The sequence below is a fragment of the Oryzias latipes genome, chromosome 12 (assembly GCF_053564925.1).
Source record: "Oryzias latipes strain Hd-rR chromosome 12, Olatipes_Hd-rR_3.1".
Taxonomy (NCBI): domain Eukaryota; kingdom Metazoa; phylum Chordata; class Actinopteri; order Beloniformes; family Adrianichthyidae; genus Oryzias; species Oryzias latipes.
This window is the reverse complement of record NC_136248.1, coordinates 25,472,325-25,497,724: the sequence shown is the minus strand read 5'-3', so window position 1 is coordinate 25,497,724 and position 25,400 is coordinate 25,472,325. Positions and strand designations below refer to the sequence as shown.

The window sequence follows — 25,400 nt, the reverse complement described above, 5'->3', positions numbered from 1 at the left end:
TTCAAACCAGCGCATTCTCACTGTGACAAGGCTAGATTCCCATTCAGCCCCATTTACCAAGAACTTTGATTGAAAATCCTATTTTCTGATATACCACACCAACTGGTTTTAATGATCAATATCCACTCCACTTCTGCCAACATTCTTCTACCTTCTTCTGTTTTGGTAATTAATTAATCTTTTGGCTTTTATCTTTAAAATATTCTAATAAAAAGTGGTAGATTTGCAGAAGATGGATCATTCTACTGAAAGATGTGCATCTTTAATGTGACAGTGACCTGAAAACTGAAAGTGCCCACTGAGTGACTTGTTTTAAGCCAAGGTGGCTGTAAAAGAAAAGCATAATCAAGATGTGCAATGTATCATAGTATTAGAGTGGTTTGAGCTGTCAGTGATTACAATATAGGCTGTTAAAGAGGACAGACTTTTTGTTTTTTCTTTTCTTAAAATATCTCTTTAAACTTTAAAGAGCACATATGAACCCTGATAATGACCATTTTTAGCTGAATCAAACGGCTGCATCTTTGACCTAGAATGAAGTGGCACCATGGGTCGCTGTACTGATCCAGACCAACTTTTGGGGGTGTGGCCACTGATATCCAGCCCAAGCAGGACTTTGCTTTTTGCTTCTAACATGACCCTGATTTGATCTGACAGGCCAGACGTTCTAAGTTCTTTAGCAGAGCACTAACCCAGCTGACAGGGCGTTAGTCACTAAGGCCCATGCAGCTTTTTCTGTTCCAGTGAGCAAAGACAACAGAGACGATCGCACAACCTACTTAATCATTTATCTGAAGTAGACTTTTGTTTGCATTTATTAGACAGGTTTAATATATTGGCACATGACCACAAAGTTGGCTAAGATTCAAATATTTACCCGTGGAACTCTCTGAACTTCCATTACTAGCTGACAAATTATTCAAGGAGATGTAGATTATGGTCTGATTCCTAACAGATTTTACTTTTAATTCAGTGTCATTAATAAAGCAGGATTTAACAGCAAAGAGTTTTTATTCCGTTTTTTCAAAGTGAAAGACTAAGTCAGATTTTTTTCTTCAAATGATTTCTTAATTATTGTAAAGGATTAACAAACATTTTTAACATCATTCACTTATTTTTGTTTGGTTTTCAGTACGAATTCAAGGCCAAGAACATCAAGAAGAAGAAGGTCAGCATATTGGTTTCAGTTGACGGTGTCAAGGTGATGCTGAGGAAGAAACAAAAGGTAAGAAGCTGTTAGTCTCAGCTTCAGAACTCCTTAAAGACCCACTCCAGTCATCTTTTGATCTATTTAAAAAACACTCCTGAACATGTTTAAAACACCAAAAACGTAATTTTTATTGGAGTGGGTCTCAAAAAAAAACAAAAAAAAAACTTCTGCCAGCGTCTTTGCTAAGTGATCCTTTTTGTCACACGCAGAGAAAAGAATGGACGTGGGACGAGAGCAAAATGATGATCATGGGTGATCCGATATACAGGTCAGTAAACATCACACACTTTGAATAGAGAACATGCTCAGCAAATATGTCTGATATTCACTTTATGTGTGGAGAACCTTTAGAAATCCATTAAATTCCCTCAAATGATTTCATTCAGTAGAGGCATGGCACTTTGCATGTTCTGGATCATGTAAGACTGGTGCTGGAATGAGTTCTGTTCAGTGGGCCTTTAACATACCTTATAAATAATCTATACCTTGGAATGTTGATGTACAGTTGGATTATATTTATTTTTAACGAACTGTGTTTCTTGTACTTGGAAAAAAAAAGTTATTTTTTATGCATGCTAAGCTGTCAACGTGCTGCAAAAAGTTCAAATCTGTCAGATCTAAGTTTAATTACACGGCAGCAGCTTGAGGTTGTGAAGGTTTGTAAATTATTGATTTTTCATTTGGCAAAAATGTTTCTTAGTAAGGAAGTGTGTGACATTAAAAAGAAGGTCGACATTTCTTTAATGCTTATCACACAGCAGATAGTATTTGCCAAAAATAAACTCATCTGTTATTAAGTTATTTTAAAAAACTTTTGACTTTTAATTTCATTTGCTTCTGGTTGAAGTCAGTTCATTTCGACATTACATCAGTTTGCTTGCAGAAATATCGAGTGAATTAGTTTGCCGTAAACGCATATTTTTTCGCTTTTCTATCCAATTCATTCACATTCACTTTAAAAAGGGTGTAAAGTGATGAGGGGTTAAACCAGATTAAAATTCAGTAAATAAAAACAATCATCCAGATTAAACAGATACAAAATCGTGGTGTCCCACAGGGAACAGCAATAATATTTCATGAAAAAAACGAAAATTAGCAATTATTTCTGTTCCTTTTTTGAGACTTTCTTTTTTGTTAATGAAAAGATTGAAAGTACATTTTTTATCATTTAAAACATTTCAATAAATGTAAGCAATAAAACACTTAAGGAAAAAAAACTACGGATCATTTTGTAGTTATTAAAATTATGACCTCTTAAGACCAGGATCATATTTTAACTAACTTTTCTACAGACGTAGTCACAATTTAGGCAGAATTAACTACTAATTGCTTTAATAATCAATATAACCCAAAATGTGATGTCCACATATGTGGTCGCCAGGTCCTAGGAGTTTAAAAACATTTCTGTAAATTAATTTTGACCTATTCTAAACTATGTATTTGGTCAATTATGATCAATAAAAGATTGAGGTTTTAGTAAAATGCAGATACAAACTGCACAACATGTCGTTTGTTCTCTGTAAAAAAGGAGCAGCACTGAAATAAGCTTTCAGCTGCTTTTTACACTCTCTCTCTTTTGGTTTGTATACATATATTTCTGTATAACTTTTACTTACACACATTTGCTATTGCGTTTTCCAGAATTTTCTACGTGTCTCATGACTCGCAGGACTTGAAGATCTTCAGCTACATCGCCAGAGATGGCTCCAGCAATTCCTTCAGATGTAACGTCTTCAAATCCAAGAAGAAGGTAGAGATCTAGCTCCGTTCAAACACTCAGCCTTATAAATGCCCCAAAAAGCCAAACTTCAATCTGTAACCCAATTTTTTTTTAAATGACATGTCAAATAAAATAAAAAAACTAATATAATTTTTTCTTTGGGAGTGGAGGGTTTGTTAATTGAAATCTCTTGAATCATTCCCACTTTGTTATTCAATTTGTGCGTCTGGATTCAATCTGATCTCACTCAGTTCCCTTTAACTCACTTTGCAGGTCCCCAGCCTGCACTGAAGGCTAAAAACCATCTCTCTAAAAGACAGAGAAGAGCTACTTCTTTCAGACCTCAATCATTCCCTACATTTTGGTTATTTCTTTGAGCCTCTGCTGTGTTTTCCTGGCAGAAAAAATTAAATTTGAAGCCACAAATCATCCCCATTTGAGAAATGTTTACATGAGGATGACTCTTGTAATTTTTTTTGTTCTTTGTGTGTTTCTGCAGACACAGGCAATGCGCATCGTGCGGACTGTGGGTCAGGCGTTCGAGGTTTGCCATAAAATCAGTCTGCAGCATGCTGAGCAGGACGCAGACGGAGACAGTGACAAGTCAACAGAGGAGGACGGTTCCCACGGTCAGAAGATACTGCAAATTAAACTTTTTGAGTTGTGCAAAAAGATGGAGACACATAATGCTCATTATTTTGTGTTTAGTCAGTCATTTATAGCAGAAAAAAACTCTAATTTCTTTGTACTCCGTCATAGTTTATTTTTCTAAACCCACAGATTTTTCTAGAAGCCTTTCCATTCTGCTCATCAGAATCTCAGGGGAGAAGCAGTTAATAAGATGTATTTTCAGCTCCAGGTACCATCACCATAGCAACCTTAAAGGCACAGGGAGGGCTGTGTAAGACGGATCCAAAATCGGCAAATCTTTTTTTCCTGCCAGTACGGTTCTCATAGTCTTTCTTTTTAAATGTTTTCTCCTCTGTGGTAAACAGTTAACTAAACAAACAAACTTCAGCCCCTTTTTCTCTTTGTTCAATGGAATCACTTAAAGGGTGAGTTGGAACAATAAAATGTGTTTTTTCAAAGTAAAAGCGCAAGTATTGAGCCTTTTTTTAACCACATTATAGCTTTGTCACACAAATCCCGCAGGCACAGATCACTTTAGAAGAAGTTACATAGAATAGTTGCTGAATTCAATCCCTGTAATAATTTTAACCAAATTCGTCAAAATATCCAGCTGACTTTAGATGAATGGCACTATCCTGCTCAGACATACACAGAGCTTTTCCAGCACCTTATTTGTTTTTTCAGTGTCAGTGTCAGGATTTTTAATTTTCAACCAAACTTTTAAACAGTTTAAACTTTCCCCATCAGTTTAGTGGCATCTAAATGCCAAAACTTCCAGCGACATGCTGCTCTCATGCATTAAAAATCTCCTTTTTTTAACATCACCCTCATTTACAAAGGAATGTTCTTTTGCCAAATGACATTTATCTATAATTTACAAACTCACACTCATCTGAGAGCACGCAAAGCTGGCTGCCTGGCAATTAAACTTGGATCTGGCAGATAGTTACTTGTGTCAGAAAGTTACAGCTACACAAAGTAAAATATACTTTTGCAAGCAAAATAATAAAAAAGACCTAATCAAGAAAAATTTGAAAGCTAAAAAATTTAAATATTTTCGATGACAAAAAAAATATTGGAAAGTCTAGAATAGCAGTTAATACAAATCCTGATTGAAGGCAGCTGCTGATGGAGCGTTATTCCATGCTGTGTGGTCTATTAAAGGTCGTGAAGTAACGGGAGCCGAGCAGGACAAGGAAAAGGAGAAGAGCAAACAAGGAGACGTTTCTTCAGCTGAAGCTTCACTCTGTGAAAAAGCTGTCGGCGAGATCTTGCAGAGCCTGACTGAACTGAAATTTGTCAGACCTGGACAATCTCTGAAGGTAAGATAGAGTTAGAAAGGCTAAAGGAAGGGCAGAAAATGTGGGGACAGAGTGGCCACCACTCTCACTGCAACCAATTGAGGCTAACGGACACATAGGGGTGTGACGATAACCGCATCACTGCACTTTTCTTTTTTTTTTTTTAAAGTTCTGCATATTGTGCGTGATTGGAACTATGATGAACACATTAAACACGTTCATCTTTGCTGATAATTTACCTTTTCTGCTAGTCCTGTGTTCAGACTTCAAGGGCTTCTGGGGGAAGCCTTTTATTACTGTTCTCCTTCTCTCCCTGCGTGCAGCTCTCACTCCCTCTTGCACTCCACGCACTCCCTCTTCTTACACACATGTGCACGGTTTCAACAGCACATACACATCTTCATTCTACAACAGAAGTTTCTGTCTCGCGAGGAAATACGACAAATTTAATGCGTGCTAGTTATTACCGTAATTTCCGGACTATAAGCCGCTACTTTTTTCCTGAGCTTACAGCCCCTGCGGCTTATTCAGTGACGCGGCTAATTCATGGATTTAATTGGCGGCCGCCATGCACGTACTTTCGGACTCAGTGAATGGTTTGAATTCTCTATCTAACACCAAGCACAAGTCATTTGTTTTTCAACACACCTCTGAGCAGCCAAACAGCATGGACATGACTTCAGGTCTTAGACACTTCAGTCATGGTTCAACAAAACGAAACATGCATGCCCGGCCGCATCCCAGAATCCTTTGGTGCCATTAGACCCAACGTGCATGTGATCGCCGCTAAAATATGATGAAGCTTTCAAGTTAAAAGCAAGCGTTAAAAGCGGCGTGAAAAAATCCACCATCACCAACGGGTTTGGAAAAGTCGGTCAGCTGCTGACGGAAAAGCTGCAATCTGCAGCTGGGCTGCACGTAAATATGTGGGAATAACATCAGCCTTTCTTTTGTCGGGACACGACTGGAAACACAAATCGATGTGATCGTTTTTACGGTTTCTAAGGACTGAGCGGAATTTTGCATTGAAAAGCTCACAGCCTCCGTGTGAGCTGGAGACATGTTTTCCTGCTGCTCATCACATAGAGCTGCAGGGCTGATGGCAGTCTGATGGCTCCCACACGTAACAACGCATCCGCCCCTCATCCACAAAACGTACAGTATTAAGTCCGATTGCTTTGCACAGACACGATTTTCTCCGTCCACCGGCGCAATGGGGACGAAGTGCTCCTCCTTGGAGCCGCCCTTGCCAGAGGTGTCGGAGAAGATAGGAAGGGGAGACAAGGAGCGCGCTTGGCGAGCGCGGAGTGCAGAGGCGTCCGCGGAGCAACAGTGTTTGTTGTGGAAGGAAACTTCTGACGCACGCGCCGGGCTGAGGCGTGCGTATCGCGCTGAGGCGCGCGCTTTTCAGTCGCCGCTGCTTTATTTTACTGGTGTATTTTTTAACCAGCCCTGTTAGTACCATAACGCTGCCGCGACACAAGCGGAAGGAGAGCTGTTTCCGTTCACCCCTCCATGCACTGCTGATACTTGCTCATTCTTAAACACGTACAACAGTGTGGCGAGCCGGGCGTTGGCCCCGCCTTTAGCCCCTAAGACTCATGGAAAATGGGGAATCGCGGATGTAAATTTCCTCATCATAACTGAGGGATGTAATGTTGATTATATGGTTACTGTTTGTAATTTTATGTGTGATACTTAGATTGTCAATAAGTAAAAAAAATAAAAAAATAAAATAAATTAAAATAAATCATAACTGAGGAACTTGTGAACAGAATAGAGGTCCATGCTGTTTGGCAGATGTGGGTGTACTCAAATACGTGAGCCTGAGGCAAGGCTGACTCCTCCCACAGTGTGCAAATGAATTACACTTACTCTGGGAGTCAGGACGTGATTTGTCAGGTGTTGCCTAATAAATGCGGCTTGTACTCTGACGCGGCTTGTGTATGTATAAAAGAAGTTGAACACGTGATAATGGGTGGGTGCGGCTTGTAATCGGGTGCGCTTTATAGTCGGGAATTTACGGTAATTTCCATTTTATTCATTTCCATTACAAGCTGCGTGCATTCTTGAATGCACGACACGGTCGCCCGCCGGAGGATTTTGTGTGTGGGGGGGTGGGGGGTGGGGGGAATGATTGACATCGAGGGCAAAAGTTATTGTAATGTCATTTCCTCTTCAGAACAGCCTTTGCAGAACAGCCTATGTTGTTGTCTGCCTTTCCTCCTCTGATATCTCAAATATTGTCACTACTCTATGCCACACAAAAGTACACAAATTCTTTCCAATTGTCCCCCCCTTCCCCCTAATTTACAATGTGATTTTTATTCACTTTAAGCTGATCCTGACTTGACCCCATGGGAGTTTATATCTTTGGATAGTTGGATGGTCTTCAGTTGACTGAACGGTTGAAACATGAAAAAAAAACTATGTATTCATTTATTTTCTAAACTCGTTTTTGTCCTTTTTGGGGTCACTTATAGGCGTAGGCAGGGGACATACAGGTCACCAGTCTGTCACAGGGCCACAATCACACACCCATACACACTCAGATTCACACCTAGAGACAATTTAGAGTAACTATTTAACCTATGAAGGATGTTTTTGGATGGTGGGAGGGAGCCGGAGTCCCCGGAGAAAACCCACGCATGGACCGGGAGAACATGCAAACTCCACACAGAAAGGTGATGCTTTTTCAGGTTCCCCAGTGGGGGCTTGAAGCAGGGCCTTCTTGCTGTGTGGCAATCTGTTTAAAGGTACCATAATGTTATGTTTTAAATGGAGAGGGGGAGGTCTATTAGCATCTTCATTTCTGGTCACCAATAACTTGAGTCTTAAACAGGGACTGGGAAGGTTTTTAAAAGATCTTCTCCAGCGAAGAGAAGCAGCTGTTTACTGTGATAACATTTAGTAGTATCGTTCTTGTGCTTTGGTTTCCAATGTTCTCTGTTGTCTGCCTTTGGAGCTGCAGGATGTCCACTCTGTCCCCCTGAGTCAGTGATTTGGCCTTGGGCTTCTTCTTTTTTTTCTTTTTTTTACGCCATCATCAGAGCACAAAGCTGCTAAAAACGTCACTGAGCTAAGTAACCACAGCGTAAATCCACATTCAGCCGCATTCTTGCTTGTTTTATTTCTCTGGCACTTTAACACTGGCTGGACTCACCTTGTCCAGGTAATCAGCTGAGTATAGCAAGGATGGTAAATGGTAAATGGCGTATACTTATATAGCGCTTTCCACCCTCTTTCGCTTTACAGTCACAGTCCCATTCACCCATGCACACACACATTCACACTGGTGGAGGCTCCGCTGCCGAACACTGGGGTCAACCTCCCACCAGAGGCAAGGTGGGGTTCAGTGTCTTGCCCAAGGACACTTTGACACATGGGCGTGCAAGGCGGGAATCGAACCTGCAATCTAACGATCATGGGTCGACCGCCCCATTTAGGATATTTGGAAAACATGCAAACACAGCATCCCTTGAGGGCTGGCGTAACTCCATCATTGGCATCTCTTCCAGCACCTGGACAGATCATTAACTGCAGCTCCTGTTTTCTGATCGGTTCACTCCTGCATAAACTATAAACCTCAAATCCTTAGCTGCTGTTCTGTAAAGGATGACATAAGAAAAGGCTTCCCTGTGTCTCAGCGGTTTTCCTTTGGATTTGTCATTGAATGGTTAGGGTTGCGTTGTGGTAGACATAAACTCTTATAATGCCGGTAAAGGCCAGTTGAAGGGATTGGAGCAAGTAACCTGCATATTCTCACTGGCCGTATGAGGGGGACACCTAATCCCAAACACTCAGTCTGTTCCCTTTGATTTTTGCGGAACGCCACCATAATCCCACACAGGGGGTTCACAAACATCTGCTCTGCCAAGATAAGACGGTAGAGAGAGGGAGAAGGAAAAAAAGAATGAGGTTTGATAAAAGAAGAACAGGATAAAAGATTTTAGTAGATTATAGTAGCACTGTCTCCTTGGAGATGTGTATTTGGTGTCATACAAGATAATGTCCTTTCCTAAAATCAGTTTTATGTAAATTAATTCGAATTTTTGTTACTTTTAAATTGTTTCGAATAATTTGAATTGATAAAAAAACAGCCAAGTTTATTTTTTGTTTGAATTTCCCATGAAGCTTGGCATTCAAGACTTTAAACTATAAAAGATTGCCACCTAATGGTGAAATATAGGAATTACAACATCATTGAATGTTCAAACCTGTAATAATATTATACTTTGTTTTTTTAGAAGAAGAAAAAAAACAGTTGAAAAATATTCTTACAGAAAGCTATAAAATGAGCAGAGAAAATGACCCGTATTCAAAGATGATCTAGTTTTTATGAATCATTGCACAGCACTCTGGAAGATTGCACCACACTGGAGTCCAAGATATAAAATTGGCTTTAAACTGATGTGAAAATAAAAACACTGAGTCAGAAATTGTGGTATGGTATTTTTTTTAGGTCATTTGAACCTAAGCCCCATTACTTTTTATCAGTAAATTCTGCAATGAATGTGTTCCTTCTTCTTCTTCTTTGCCAGGACTTTGATCGAAGGTCAGTCTACACTATGACGTCCCAGGGCGTCATCACACCCAGCAGCCCTTGCTCTCCAACTCTCACTCCACTAGCATCCCAGCACTATCTGCAGCTTCTTCAGCAGCAGCTCCAGCAGCAGCAGCAGCACACACAGGTGGTCATTGCCCAGGTGAGAAACGTGTCTGCATAACAATAACTAAAATTACTCTGGAGAACCCCAGGCTTCACATTTGGACCGCCTTCCTCCAGTAACATTTTGAGTCAGGTTCAGGTGGTGATTCTAGTTGTTTTTTGAATTTGTCTTTAAGTATATATATATATATATATATATATATATATATATATATATATATATATATATATATATATATATATATATATATATATATATATATATATATATATATATATATATATATATATATATATATATATATATATATATATATATATATATATATATATATATATATATATATGTAGCTGATCGTTTTTTTATTAAGATGAAACTTCAATAGCATTAGTCAAACACACCTGATCAAAAATGTTGAAGAAAACCTGCTGGATTTAGGTTTTCTAACTGTGTAGCTCTTTACCTATAAAGTGTCTCAAACCAATGACCTTTTCTGTTCTGAACTTTTCATGGTTCAGTAAAAACAGCTAGTTTTACACTGTATGGCAGGGCTGTCCAAACTTTTTGCCTTTGGGGCCAGATTTGGTGAGGTGAAAATGTGTGAAGGCCAACCATTGGGCCTGCATTCTTAAACTATTTTAATACGGTTAAGTGCAAATGAACAGTTTATTGAACATTTTTATTGCAGTGGTATTTTCATTTCATCACAAAGACACACACATCTAAAAACATTTGAACCATAATGACTGTGAAGTCCACATTTGAAATAAAATTTAAAAAAACTCTGTCTGAAAAATGAAAATTGATAAACATTAAATCTGGGTTGTTATCAAACGTTACGTTTTATTCACTATTAAACCCTAACTGTGAACTTCAAAATTTAAACTGATTAAACAAGAAACATCAACACAAACTACAGTCTTTTTCAGTACAAACCACTGTAGTTTTAATCACTTTTTAAGTTCTTAGATAAAAGTGATCAGAAATTCTTCTTATTTCTGATCATTTTTCAGGTGGATCCATTTGAATCTTTTTCTTTTTTCCTTAGAGGTTTTTTGTTTTATTAAAAAAAAGCTGTTTTGCTTCATAATATGCTTTCTAAAATGTCGAAAGACTGGTATCATTCTAATTTAGGTGGCCACAACTATCTTTTTAAATCAAAGTATATTCCTGAAACCTGAAGTTGAATAAACAGAAAAGAAAAGGCAAATAAATGAGTTGTTTTGCCTGTTTTTTCTCAAAAAAAACCCCAGGTTTTATCAGGGGACATTTTTCATATTTTAATTAGAACTACTTTTACAAGATCTTACACAAACTATTTATTGAGAAGTAGTCTTCCCGAGGACCCCAGTGACTCACTTGCATCTTTTTGCCCTCCACATTTTTTGCGTTATTAACGCATGTGGCATAACTGTCAGGTGATGTAGAATTTTTTTGTTGGCGCATTCACATGAGTGTTTTTACCAAACTGTGTCCTAATTACCTCAGAAAAAAGATAATTAAACTGCAGTTTGTTACATTCTTGACCTTTTGTGTGTTTGTCCCTGAAACCAGGCTTTTTTTTTTTTCATTTTTGCCCCAAGGCTTTTAGAAATAGTGGATGTAGTCAGATCATATCAGAATTAATAGATGTTATAAATAGACTTTACCGCTAGGGGGCAGCATTGTTCCAATTATGACAGCATCAGGCTGAAGACTTAAATTTACAGATTTCTAAAACATGCCACGAAATGATTCTGGCCTTAATATTCTATACCCACTTAATTCTAATACCAGTGTAAAAATGCAGTGTCTTTACAATAACCAGATTATCAATCCAGTTTTTGCTGGAAAAAAACATCTGATCATTTTGGTCATTTTTGCGCCACCTACAGGTGCAGCTGTTAAAAGACCAGATGGCGGCAGAGACGGCGGCTCGCATGGAGGCTCAGGCCCGCATCCACCAGCTGCTGCTGCAGAACAGGGACCTGCTGCAGCACCTGGCGCTGCTGGTGCGGCAGCTGAAAGAGTTGGAGGCGCGCTGCCCAGAAGCAACACAAGCTCATCCGGAGCCTCAACCTAACGGACACAGTAAGTGAAAAGGGATTTCCTCAGGGAAGAGGCATTCACTCCATGTTTTAGTCTTCAAAATGGTTTAAGGTCTCTATACTTAACAATATCTAGTAGTGCTAATTAAATTGGAGGTGTAAAATGAATAAAATAGGGTCAGCTTGACCCAGGATAAAAGTTTCTATCTGCTTTTAACAAAGAAACAAGAAAACTATTTTCATAAACTTTTTCTGACTGGGTCAAATTGACCCTAAAGATTTCTGGGACATTTGTTCTTCCATTTACTCTAGGTGGGCCACAGTCAGAGGGAAGCTCAGTTTCTTCATCTGCCAGATCGCTCTCCTTGAACCTAAAGAATCACTACAGTCAGACCCTGGAGCAGCTTACCTCTGCATGGCCGCTCCAGACCTCAACTCTCACCCCCATCCAGGTGGGCAGTGCCGAGTCCTACATCAACCTGCTCAACCTGGAAAACGGCTCTGACACGGCAGCATCGCTCTCCGACCCCCAGCCCTTCATTAGGGCTAACAGCGATGCAGACCAGAAGGACAGAAACTCTGCCATCTTCGATGAAAAGTAAGATGGAGACTTTTGAAGCTGTTCACACATGGTTTACTACACCTGCTGATCAGTAAATCTTCCCGTGTCAGGTTTTCTGGTGTCCTCAAATCCCGTTTGATCATCATACCCATTCCCTCACACTAATATGCTTTTCTTAAATGCTAACCACCAGGTTTCTGCTGTGATCTGTGCCTGAAAACCGGATAAAAATAGAACTCTACCGATCTCTACCAAGGGTTGAAAAAAAAGATGTCAATTCACGATCTTTAAAGGCTATGGCCTCTTAACCAGACTTACTTTATTCCAGCATTTACATTTGCGTTGGTTTACAGTTTCAGTTCAGGAAAAATAAACTGCATCCACTGCTTTGTGTTATGCACAAACATTGTTTTGGCTTTAGAAAGGACTTTTCTGTCCTTCACAGCTCACTAGGTTAGTGTGGTGACCCTAGGCCTGTTTGGCTGAGCACTTTCTGTTTCAATCTGCAATGCAAGGAAAATCGGCTTCTCTGACCTGTCGCATCTCCAGCATAGAATTTCTGCATCACAAGATGAATCCATTTCTTTCCTTTATCGTTTGCATTGGGAGTTCCTGTCATTCAGGAATGATGTGTTAAAGGCTGAAAGCATAGCTATTTTCTAGATGCACAGCTGAATATCATAGTATGCTTGTCCTTTGGGGTGGCTCAATAACAACATAGTGTCGGGAGGAGAGGGAACTTTAAAAAGCAGTTATTGTTTAGCTTGACACTGTTACCGCTGATGTGCTGCACAATCGAGTATCAGGTTCTGGTTTGGTGCAGCTGCTCTCAGTCTCAGGGGGATTTCTGGAAACTTAAAACTTGTTTCCTAACTAGTTTAAACAACCTCTGTTTGATTAACTTGCTTGCATCTGACGTCAGTGCCTGCCACTGATTCTTCTATGGTATCATCATCATCGTCATCATCATACTAAATGAGCTTCAACTGCATAACAAGCTTAGCTACATGACTATCTTCATATTATGGTTTGTCTGGCATAAGAAGTTCAACATTACAGGAGGCTGGTTCTCCGTTTGTGGTCTCAAAAGCCAGGCAAAACGCATGGGGTTGCATAGACACGGCGCAGTTTTTTGCTTTATTTGCACATCACAGGCAGCAGGTATCAGAGAAGCAGCTGCTCTGAGCGCGCTCCGTTCAGCAGGACTCCTGAAGTTCCAATTTATCCCCAAAAAAATGACTTACATATGTGATGCTTTATTTTGAAAATCGAGCTTTTTCTCTCTGGAATGGAACTTTCTCCCACTGTGAAAAACGTCCTGCCAGCTTCAAAATTCAAGAGTCATGCGTTAGTAAATGTACGATATAGTTTAACACACGGCACATTTTTTACAGACATGCAGAAAAGGTTCAATCTCAACATTTTTTATCCAGAAACAGAAGGGAAATAGACATGGAGTGTATAGAATACTGACTGAGCTTAGAATTTGTGTTACATGGAACGTAAATGTGAAACAAGTCTTTTATTTTAAAATTTCAAAATAAAAGACTTTGCAGTGGAAAGTCTGACCATAAAGACAATTATTTAAATATGCTGTTATTACAAGGGGCAGTACCAACTAAAAATATTTTGAAAACCGCTATATGCTAGTGTTAGCTGCCATTTCCATTTGAATACTTTCTCTTCCTTTTTGATAGGAAGCTGCTGTTCAGTTTCCAAAGTTTAGCTGTCAATACTGATTTGTTGTGTTTCTCCTCCGGCTTCCTTAGTGTGATGAGAGCCACAGACTCAGCAGCGGATACGCTATCTTCTCAAACTCCTCCATTGTTTTTGTGGTCTCGGCTGTGCAGAAAGGGGGAAGACACCCTCTTAACTACTCTCAGTCAAAGTCCAGCGGAGTTGAGGCGAAATATAGTGCTGGGACTCCAACTGTGTCGGTTTGTCCAGACGATATGGAGACATACACATCCTGTAGCTTTTAGTGTTATTACCGAGGAACAGCTGGACTCAGCGAAAAACGCCTGCAGCTAATGAAAAAGCAAGTGTAATCAGGGGATTATGGGAGGGGGGGGAGACCCGGAGGGGATGAGGTTTGACGGTGAAAGTGTGAGTTGAAGAGGCTTTAGGGGGAATTAAGAGAAAACCTGTGTTTGTGTTTTTTCAGTGGAAATTACTCATTCTGAGAAAGAGCGTGGGAGAACAAGAGAGAACAAACGTCTCCGTCTCTCATGTTCTTCCAGCAGTCATCTGTGAAATATGCTTTTTAAGGATATTTTTGATTCTGTATATGGCTGCCGAACAAGTTGGAGTCTCTGTGTTTGTCTATAAATTCTTGCTGGGTGAAGCTAAAAAAAAGAAGACATAATCATGTTTTAATGAGCTTTTTAATGAGCCTTTAGTCTTCTTACGGCTGTCATGAGGACCTGCTTCACTGAGAAAAACTTCTAGCGCCTCGGATCAGGACGACTTCTCCAATTCTTCTTTAAGAAGAAGGGAGATGAAAATAAAAGACTATTTTCTGTCTTTTTTTCTTTTCTTGACAGCCTGTTTGTGCCTCTGGCACAAAAAGAGCTTTTTTTTTTAGCCTTTTCCTTAGAAAAAAGTAATGATTTGGATTTGATTGGATGCTGATCCCAGGTCTTCCGCAGCTACATATGCCAGACTATATAAACACATGCAGAGGCATTCTGCGCCGACACATTTCCATCTGGCTTTTAGATTTCCTCGGCTGCACGCTGCGCCTCTTCTCCCTATTATTTGAAATGATGCAGCAAACCCCACCGTCCGGCTGCAGTTTAGACCCAATAAGAGAATTCATGAGTCATCTCACCACCTATGTGCTTCATTTATTGAATCTCTTAGTAAACAGCATTTCTAGCACTTAAAAATGCAGACGACATATTAAAACAACAAAAATGTCAGTTATTGCTGCACTGAATAACCCCTCAGTTAAAACAGATAACGTAGCAGCAGCTAAACAGCTGTGACCTTTCAGAAATACTTATTTAAATTCACTGAAACCATTGGTTAAGTTCTGTTTTGTTTCTTTGCACCCCTTTCCAGATTTTGCTTGTTTTCTACACTTCCCTCATAGGATTACCATATTTTTTTTACCATATTATAACCATAAGGGGAGCTTAAAATCCTTTAATTTTCTCTATAATCAGCAGTTTTTCTTATTTATAAATTCTGGTTGTACTGACCTGCAACCAAATTACACTCTTAAAAAGAAAAATGTTGATCCAAGTTAATTGAATCACTTCAATTGATCACACCTAATTGAATTCAATTTGGTTTATACAATTTAAATTGACACATTTTTCTAAAGTTTCAACCACTGGGCCTTGTAATTTTCCTATCAAAGACATGAATGACCCAGCAATGTCTCGCATTACAATCAGAATCAGAATCAGAGATACTTTATTGATCCCACACGTGGGAAATTTGTTTGTCACCATAGCAGCTGACAGCAGAGGGAAAAAAAGACTTAGAATTAAGTTTAAAAAAAGCAAGAACAAGAAAATGTAGCATAAATACAGACATCAAGGTATTATAATTTAAAAAGCTATTTACAAGGCAGGAACTTGCATGTTGTGAACTCTGTCTTTTATTTTGAAGCTTACGGTGTTTTACGGCACGAGGGGATTGATCATCATCCTCTACCAAACTCTAACTCATGGTGCAGAAAGAAATAAACATAACAGTTTAAATTACTTGTTAAAACAAAGTAAAACAGCTAGTCAACAAAACCCATGCATAAAAACTCACACTTAAACCCCAATCTGGCCAGATAGGCAAAGAAAATGCTATCCCATAATTCCTTGCGCTGCCTTATGTTATGATGCCATGACGCATTGATAGCTTCACACTAAAGTAACACCAACTTAATTGAATTAAGTTGATTGAAAGTAAAATAACTATGTCAGAAAACAACGTGTTATTTTTAAGTTGAATGAACTTAAAAAAATGATTTATTTTCACCAAACTAAATAATTAAGTTAAACAATGTAAAAAAAGTGCATCTTTCCAACTACAGCCCAAATTCTCTTTTTAGAGTGTACCTGTGCTACACTGCACTTAAAAATCTGTTCAAAACTTTTATCACGACTGGTAAACTATGAAGATGCACTCCTTCATTATTGGAGCATTCCGGCTATAGTCTGGGAGAGTGATGCGTACTCTTTTCCAACAGACTTGTACAAGGACTCACTTTAACAAACACTCTGGAGCATTTTTGAAATGGTGTAGTTCAGTGTGCCGCCAAATGAGATGCTGTCCTAGATATTTGCTCAAAAGATGAACATGTGTTTAAGTGACATTAATTTAGACGGTGGATCATTTTAAAGTGAGGCACGTTGCATGTGCCGATTTCCTGTCCTCATCTGAGTCGTTTCCTTGCCCTCATTGTTGTTTTTTTCATCTCTTTATTATCTTGACTCCTCCACTCGTCGTGTGTGTCTGCCAAAGCTGCACAGGCACAGTTCTGTTGGCAATAATTGGATTGCAGTGATGGGAGTGGATCGGATGCTGTTTCCTTTATTTTCAGCTCGGTTTCTACACTTCCAGAAGTCCTCCTTCACATGCAGATCCTGTCAATTGGAGGCAGCAGGATTCATCTGCTCCCAGGTTTATGTTGGTCTGGATGTGAGGATCTGGAGGACGAATCCTTAGCGGTGTCAGTCAGAAGACTCTGTCAGGCGAAGCTGTGCTTTTTTAGAGTCAACAAACTGTAGGTTTGGCTGCGACGGCTTCCCCTCCTACGTTCTTCACGTCCCACGCAGACATCTCACACGAGTGCCATCATTCTTGCTCATAAAGAAAGTTGCATTTACAAAGGCTCCCTGTCCCCTCTGAGTTCCCTCCTCCTACTGTTTAATTCACCTACTCTGCTTGTCTTCCAGTTCATACAAAAAAGAACGTTTGAAAATGGGAAATCTTCTTGTCAAAGACTTAAGTGAGAGGGCCGTTTCTTATTGATTCTCTTTTGTAGTCCCTGCCTATGGAACTTCTTTCTGGCCCTTTTTATGGAATAAGATGCTTTTTATTCTCTTGACTGGCTGCTTTTTTCCCCCCCGTTTATCGACTGAGTTATTAAAAGCTCCGAGCTTATGAGTCACTTCTCCTTCAGTTGCTGCATAGAAAGTTTTTACCTTCTGCTGTTGGTGTTGTTGATATATGACATTTAATTAGTCCAGAAACAGACTGTTTCCTTCAGTTAAAAACAACCAGTGTTTCCATTAGAAAATTAAGTAAAGATTATTTTCTAATAGATGGTTATTAAATGTATTTGATCAGTAAGGAAGATCATTTTTGGAGCCACTGGAAAAATGTTAATATTGATCAGAAAAATTCAATTTTGGAAACTCACTGTCAAAACCTAAGCCATTATTATCACATTACAAGAATTAAAGGCTTAAAATATTTGCATGTGTAATGATTCTATTTGAAATATTTTTTTGAATTTACTGACAAATGTTTAGAAAATGTTCCTGAAGGCCATATTTTTTGCCCCTTTGTTCCAAAAGTTTAGCTGCGTTGCTAACACTCCTTCAATGATTGGAACTTTTAAAGCCCCACTCCAAATGTCTCTTGTCTCATTCAAAAGCGTTCCCAGTGGTCTTTTAATTATGATTATGCCGTTTTTAGGCCAAATCAACAAACCTACGTTGTTTTCTTCGTCTGCTCCTGTTTCACAATAATTTGAATTAGGCCTGCACAATATACCGCAAATTTATCGTTATCGCAATATCAAGCTGTGCAATATGCATATCGCAAAAGACAGCAAATTTGCAATAAATGGTTACCTTAGATGTGGCCAAACAATCTTATGGCAGCTTGAAGTGTTTAATGGATTGAAAGAATCCCTTTCTGCATTTGACCAATCAGATGGACCCCTTCACGTTGTTAACTAATCGGATGGCGCCCTATTATGTTGTATGTTCGCCTCCTACGTCAACAAGGGTCATTTGTAGTATAATTTTTAAGCTGTTGTAATGGAATGGGAATAATATTTTTGTTTTTTTTGCTAATTGTTTATATACCGCAAATTATATCGTTATCGCAATATTAATTACTAATATCGCATATCACGAGTTTTCTTCATATCGTGCAGCCCTAATTTGAATAATGAAATACTCAGAAACGGGGTTTTAATCTCAATCTTCTTCATGTATGTCCTCCATCATGACCAAAAACCTACAAGAACATGTTAAAAACACCATTTTAATTGGAGTGGATCTTGAAACCGTTTTTGCAATTAAAGTAATTCCAACGGATTCTGAAGGCTGTTGCATATCAGCATAAGGCTGCTTTCAGTATCTGTTGAAATGACCTTAGTTGTGTAAATGGTTAAAGAGTTACCGTAGTTTAGAGCATGTTTTATTTTAATGGGCTAAATACTGCAGAACCTGGGTTTTTGGATTTTAACTTAAACTAAATGGATCCAGGTGCTTGTTGTCTCCGTTCAATCCCAAGTTCAGTTTGTCCAACATTTGAACTAAATACACCCGTCCAGGTTCAAGTAATAGCGACTAGATTTGATATGCATAAGGAATAGCGGGTGATTGATTATTTTACACTCAGCAGTTTATCTGTTATTTGTCCATATTGTGTGGACAGTCATTGACAGTCTGTACCTCTATAATAAACCACTGTCAGACTGTTTTTTTCATGAAAATAATAGCCGTTGTTACTGGTTGACGTAGTCCCAAGTGATCTGACTTGAGCCTCAAAACCTCCCAAAATAAATAGTATGACCGCTTTTTGGCATTCCTAACCCATCTAGGCAGGACTTAGAAGCAAATCCCAATAAAAGCCCCATGCAACACCATTCTACAACGCTAACTGCAAACCCTGGAAGAACTGAGGTCGTTGTAGGGCCTTGGCTGCTTCCTGATGCCAAGTGTGTAAAAGTTCAGCTGAAAGTGACCTCATTGAGCCAGGGCGTGTAAACCCGCTGATCTGTGAGGCTCTCCGCTCTACATCTGTTGCTCGGCTCCCTCTCTAGTCTAACTCTTGCCTCTCTTTGGTACAGGTGTGAAGATCCGCTCCTGCTCGTCCTCTTCCTCCTCTAACTGTCCCTTCACTCTCTGTCTGAGCTAAATCAAACAAAGTCAGCCAGAATAACAGCAAAGCAGCAGCTTTAGACCCACAGCTCATGAGTTCCATCGTCATGTCCCCATCCCCGCCCTCCTCATCGTTTGCTGCACCAGCTCGCCTCTCCCCAGGAGTCTGGGGAGCTCTCTGCATCAGTCCCTTACTTTCTCCTCCTTCCTATCCTCCTCTCTCTGCCCCACCTCCACCTCCCTTTATGTGAGTATTACTCATGACCACCAGCATGTGAATCTGGTGTCTGTGGCAAAAGCATGGGGCCCAGCATGTGGTGGATCGCCCATTTGGGTGCTGGTGAGCCTCACCCCGTGATTTCTCAGCTAATGACTGCATAATAAGTTCTATTTACATGCAGACATGGCCTTGTCGGTTAGAAATCACATTAGCATCGGGCTAATCAGCGATTCAAAAGGTCTCAAATCTCTGTACCACAATAAACTCAAACGTTTCTCCTCTCATAACCTGGGCGGAAAACAGTTTCTTGTGAAGATTAAAGTAACGATTACGCATAAAAGCAGCAGAGTTGTGTATAGATTTATCCGCACCTGTTTTGATATTTGAGTATAAAATGTGTTTTTTGTCTCAAAGCTTTGGCTTGGTGGAGAATGTGAAGTGATAGTTCTGCCATGAGGTGTTTGGGCCTCTGAATATACCAGATTTGAGGTCATTAGCAGTAAAAAGTCGGACAAAACGCAGCGCTGAGAGATTTTAAAAGACAATTTTCACTTTTTTCAGAGCAGCAGCCCACATAGCTAAAAAAAAAAAAATAGAAAATTGGTTTTGTTAAAAAAGATCACATTTTAGGAATCTGCATGCATTTACACGTTAAAGTGAAAGTTTCTCTCATTCTATAACGTTTCATATAAGCATTCTAAATGAATAGGGTGAATAATCTTTATTTCCTCATTAATTCTGCTGTTACTAATTTCAATTTTAAGCAGGAACATTTCAAACAGCAACCATCATCATTTGCTGGAGTCCAGCAAATAGGGTTTCTTGCTTTTTTTTCACAAAGTCAATTTTGTGGGATTAAGTCTGTCAAATACGTATCTGAGATTCCACTTTTTAGAACAGCAAGCTGGTTGTGCACAGAGGACTGTATCCCTTCAGAGATTGGCGAGATGAAGCCAAAAACAAAGAGAAAACTGTCCACTTATCCACTATTTACTGATGATCATGAACGTCAGATGGGTCACCAATAATGAGGCTTGGAAACTGTCAGTGAAAGTGACGAATCACTCTAAACCTTCATCTATTTGAGTTTTACTGACACAATGATGCAACAGACCATTAGTTCACCAAAGACAATGTTGATGTTGAAAGCATTCAAAAACAGGTCATCATTTTCTATATAGCTTAATTAAATACCCTTATTTTGCCACTGGACTAAACTTTGACTGATTTGAGACTATAAAAAGATCAATTTCTAATCAGGATGAGACATTCTGGTAGTAGCTTTTGCACTCATTATTGAGAATATTCCAGTGTTTAAATGTTTGAAGCCACTATTTTGAAGTGCATGGTGGTTTGCACCATATGTTCTTGTGGCCTCAGGTAAAAGGTGTTTTAACCCTTTAACCCCAGAGTTTTAGCTCCAGTGTTGACATTTGTGAACTACCTGAACTAACCTTTATGATATTGACATAATTCAAACAGATTCTGACACAGAGAAAAGTGGCTTAACGCCCATATGCAACCCTTTCCAGCAATAAAGTATACATAATGGTACAAAGCCACTTCAGAATCAGCAGCTTTCCATTGATTACGTAAACGGTTAAAGAGCTAATGTAGTTCAAAAATGTCAACACTGCAACCAAAGCCCCTGTGTTGACCATTAAACACCAGATCTTTCGCCAGCGCTCTTCGTAACTCTTTGACTGTTTTGCTTGATCAACGTGAATCCGGTGATTTTGACGCGGAGAAAAGCGGCTTTATTTCTGATTAATGGATTTGTCTTAATGGTGTAAACACCTTACTGCTGCAACATGTTGCATGTCAACATAAAGCTGCTTTTTCTCCACTTTAGAATCCACTTGAATTCCTTTAACTGTGTAAATGGTAGTAGAGGTATGTACGGTTGTTTTGAGAATGTCAACACACATACATGTTCTGATTACTGCATATAAACATAGTCATGTAATGCAAAAAAGCTTGTATGACATCAGTCCTTTAACTACTTTATGTGATTTTGAGTAAAAATTCACTCATATCTCCACTAATTTGCTTCTCAAAATAGTTAGAAGCAAACTAAATTTGCTGTCTAAAGGCTGAAATAAAGCAGATATTTATTCTGCGCTTCACTTCGGTTGTAAAACAACAACCACATCTAAAAAAAAATGCAACAGCAAATGTCTTTGTTAGCATGGTCATAATAGTTTAGCTCAACCTCCAGAACTTTCCACTTAAGAAAATGACAGGTGATTTTTTTTCTTTCTTAAGAAGTTTGTATTTCCACATTAACAAGTCCATCATCGCTGCAGATAGCATCCTCCTCCTGTAGGACCAGACACTGTAGGCCTCATTAAGCCCCGTAAGTTCATTTCTCTGAGCGGAATTGCACAATAAGCCGGATCTTTGGGGAAACAAGGTTAGCCGCCACCAATAACTGGGAAGAATCCAGTAGGAAGTGAAATTTGTTACCAGGGCTCATTTTGTAAGAGAGTGGCTGTAATTGTGTGGATGTGCGCACTGATGTGTGTCTCGCCTTTGTTGTGGAGAAATCAGCGGCTGCAGCGTTTTCTATTTCTGGTGTGGAAGCAAAGCCTGCAGCTCTGGCTTCGCTTCCTTAGTCCCATCCACTGGGCTTAGGCTCCTTTTCTTCCCCTGGCCCTTTATTTTTACAACAGGGGAGCTGCGCACTGGAGATAAGTTCCTTGACAGCCAGCACAGCAGGGAGCCAGACAAGAGTCAGTGTCTTGTGTAGCAGCAGCTCTCATCTTGAGTGCGTTCAGGTTAATGAGGTGTAATGTGAGCGATGAGGACAGAGAAGTTAACAAACTGGGATGTGTCATTTCTTTTTCTTCTTTTACAGGTATAAACAGGTCATACCTAAAATCAACCCCCCTCCACCCTTCATGAATCGCAAGAGGTCCAGCAGGACATTTTCCCCAGGGTCAGAGGTCACGGCCATGCCCCCTCATACTGAAATCAGCACTATAGAAGTAGCCCCCAGCCGAAGCGTCAGCCTCTCATTCGCGGACGAGACCCCCAGCTCCCTGTCGTCAGCTGATTTCCACTCCCTAAGCAATGGCGAGAGCAGCTCCTCTTCAGCCAGCGAGGACTCCGGCGTTCGCTCGGAAACGAAGTCGCTGCTCTCCCCTCTGCGCGACGAAGATGACCTGTTCGGAGATCGCCAGATGTTTTTGTCATCAGCCAGAGGCTGCGGAAACCCCCTACAGGAGAACGGAGACGCGACTCTGTCGTCCTCTGAGTCACCGCCACGTGAAACCAGCAGCACAGCTTCCCAGTCAGAAGCCTGTGAAATGCCTCCTGCCATCTCTGGGATGGATGACACCTGCCTTCACATCAGTTTTTCAGAGGATGAGCTACTGGAAGGCAGTCAGGACCACACGAGTGGCCCCCAGCGGGGTCAAGTGGATGACTAGATGCCAGGGGTACTTCTTAAACTGGGAATGATCTATTCTGGGGTTCCACAAGGCTCAGTTTCAGGACTTGTTCCACTTACATGTGACACTACACTTATTGCTAAAATACTCAAGTGTGTAATTTATTAGCAAGTCGACAGATTTAGTATTTTTCTAATGGAATTAATGGTCTGTTTACATTTGAACTACGAGAATAAAGGAAGGTCCATGTAGAAGATAATTTGCTGTAGAACTGAAACCTAAAAAATCAACACATTTTATTTTTGCTAGTTTTTGACCTCAGAATATTGTTTTACACACTCACTTTAGTGCAAAGTAAAATGAAAACGGTGCACTCCTATATGAGATGATCCGAACAGTGGTGATGTTGGGAAAAGCTTTAACTTTTGGGATGCACCTTCCAGAGTTATGAATGGAAAGAAACTAGAATGTCAGAGAGGAAGAAAAAGAAAAGCTACAAAGCGATTTTACATTTTGCCTTAGTGACTAAAACCGTTCCAACAGGATCTGTTTATGTGAAACAACAACAGGAAAGATGGAAGCAATAAATACAACTTTTTATTAAGTTGTAGTTTTCTTAGGAGTAATTGTGTGAGGAGGACCTAGAAGATCAAGAAAATAAAAAAAGTTTTGTTGAAATTATGAATATCTTCATGTATCCAGTATTTCAATATTTACTTTTTTGTCACAAATTTGAAAGAGAAAAAAAAAAGAATAATAATTAAGTAAAGATCAAATCTGACCTGAATGATTGAAAGTTTTTCCTTTGTATTGAATCCTATCGTAAAGCTTGTATTTACCAGTGGTACAGAAAGTTCGCCGTGTCACCTTTGAATAGTAAAGGTAGACAAAATGAATAAGGGAAGAAGCAGCTGAGAAAAATGAGAGAAAGTGGAAGGAGTCCAAATGACAAAGCAAACCTTTGCCAATCAGAAGTGTGGCTTTTCCCAACAGTTCACCAGCCTGGGAGCTCTACAGCAATAACACCTGAAAGACAATAAAGAAGTTGTACCAGAAACATCTCTGTCCTGTTTTGTTTTGCTGTATTTATATCATGCCAAGAAAATTACAGAGCGAGTTAAAGTAAAACAAAACAAAAATTGCTTGTTGTTGCAACACTTTAATTTTCAGGTTGACGATTGTCTTCTACACAAGTCCAGACAGAGGAAACCGAACGCCCCTGTGAGGAGGTAAGAAGGACGAATTCACATGTGGTTGAAAATATATTCATAACCATTGAGATGCCTTTTTCTTTACTTGCTCAGTTTGGTCACAATAATTTATCCAAGCATCTTAACATTTCCCAGAACTTTGAGACTTGTCGGGTTTTTCACAATTTCCTTCATTTTAGTTTTGCAGGATGCAGATGATGCTGTCGCTAAACAAGACAATGTGACATTCTAAACACCCGCAAGGTCTCAGAGGGATGTATTTATTAGAAACAAGCTGTAAACTGTAGAAGCTGGTTTGTTTTTTCTGCGTTCATCTTTATAGAGAATCCCAGTCTTGATTTAGTTGTAGGAGGTTTCTTCCCACTCTGTGCCAAACCTTCAACGTGGTATTCCCCAGCCGGATGATCAGTTATGCCGGCTTTAGCATGTCTTGACGCTCCTCTCCTCTTTTTCTGCAGAGGTAGCTTGGGCCTTGTTTGATGTAGCCGTTCAATACTGGACTGCATTTGATCTGTGATCAATCTAATGCGGCTTTTAAAAGCCGGGAGGTTGTTTGAAACTGAAACCTCGGCTCTGGGGGTTGTGCTTTAAAACTCGGGGCGGTCAGAGAGGAACCACCATCAATCTGTGTGGACTGGAGGAAGGCCCTTCAGGACAAACCCATCTGGATAGGCTGCTGCTTTTATTTGTAAAAACAGACTTGATTAAATACATTTTGATAGTCTTTGAAATGAGTAAAAATGTCCTACAATTACTTTGTAAGAAAGAAAAAAGCAGTGTTTAATAGCAGACTCTCTTCAAATGAGACTGCAGGACATGGTAGTATTACATTTCATATGATACAAATTAAATTATGAAAATCATTCATTTATTGGATTGCTGTGTTACCTTTCTCTCTAAAAAAAGAAGGTAACATGTAGCTGTTCTTTTGAAAACGATGGTCTCTAAACGGAAACTAAACTGAATCGCTGTTAAAATATGTTAAATGTATTTAACATTTAACTTTACATATTTATTGGAATAATTAAGAGATAAACTTATAAATCATTGAATTTTGGTATATTTTTGCAGTGATTGCTTTTACTTGTGCTTCATTTATTTAAAGAATCATTTTTTATTTTAACACAAACATTACCATAAAAAACATAAATTGAATTGAAATGAAGTTCTTGCTTTTAAGTTAGAAACCCCTTTTTTAAATGCTGCTCTAAGTACCTTTTAAAATGGATAGTTTGGTTTAAAACAACACAACAGATGAGTGAACAGGAAATTATATTAAAGGATGCCCTTTTGAAAAAGCATGTCACTTCAGTTTTTGTTTATTTCTTTAGATTTTGTTTAGAACTTAAATAAAAACCGCTTTAATCCATGAACCGGATCAATCCTCGCAAAC

General features: G+C 39.3%; 1 protein-coding gene across 2 annotated transcripts in view; it reads left to right on the top strand.

The window, feature by feature from the left end:
- The window catches only part of si:dkey-34e4.1 (carboxyl-terminal PDZ ligand of neuronal nitric oxide synthase protein), a 48,412-nt gene extending 24,559 nt beyond the window's left edge, over nt 1–23,853 (top strand). The window contains exons 3-12 of one of the 2 annotated variants that reach the window (XR_002291301.3): nt 1,133–1,225; nt 1,420–1,478; nt 2,852–2,960; nt 3,430–3,559; nt 4,725–4,882; nt 9,403–9,567; nt 11,406–11,601; nt 11,871–12,156; nt 19,154–19,431; nt 22,262–23,288. Coding sequence is in view for 1 of the 2 variants with exons in the window: in XM_004074680.5 (XP_004074728.1) it covers nt 1,133–1,225; nt 1,420–1,478; nt 2,852–2,960; nt 3,430–3,559; nt 4,725–4,882; nt 9,403–9,567; nt 11,406–11,601; nt 11,871–12,156; nt 22,262–22,835 (1,770 nt within the window). In the remaining variant the exon portion in view is untranslated. Of the gene's footprint in view, nt 1–1,132; nt 1,226–1,419; nt 1,479–2,851; nt 2,961–3,429; nt 3,560–4,724; nt 4,883–9,402; nt 9,568–11,405; nt 11,602–11,870; nt 12,157–19,153; nt 19,432–22,261 lie in introns of both variants that reach the window. The other variant, XM_004074680.5, reaches the window with a different exon arrangement.
- The last annotated feature ends 1,547 nt before the right edge of the window (nt 23,854–25,400 follow it).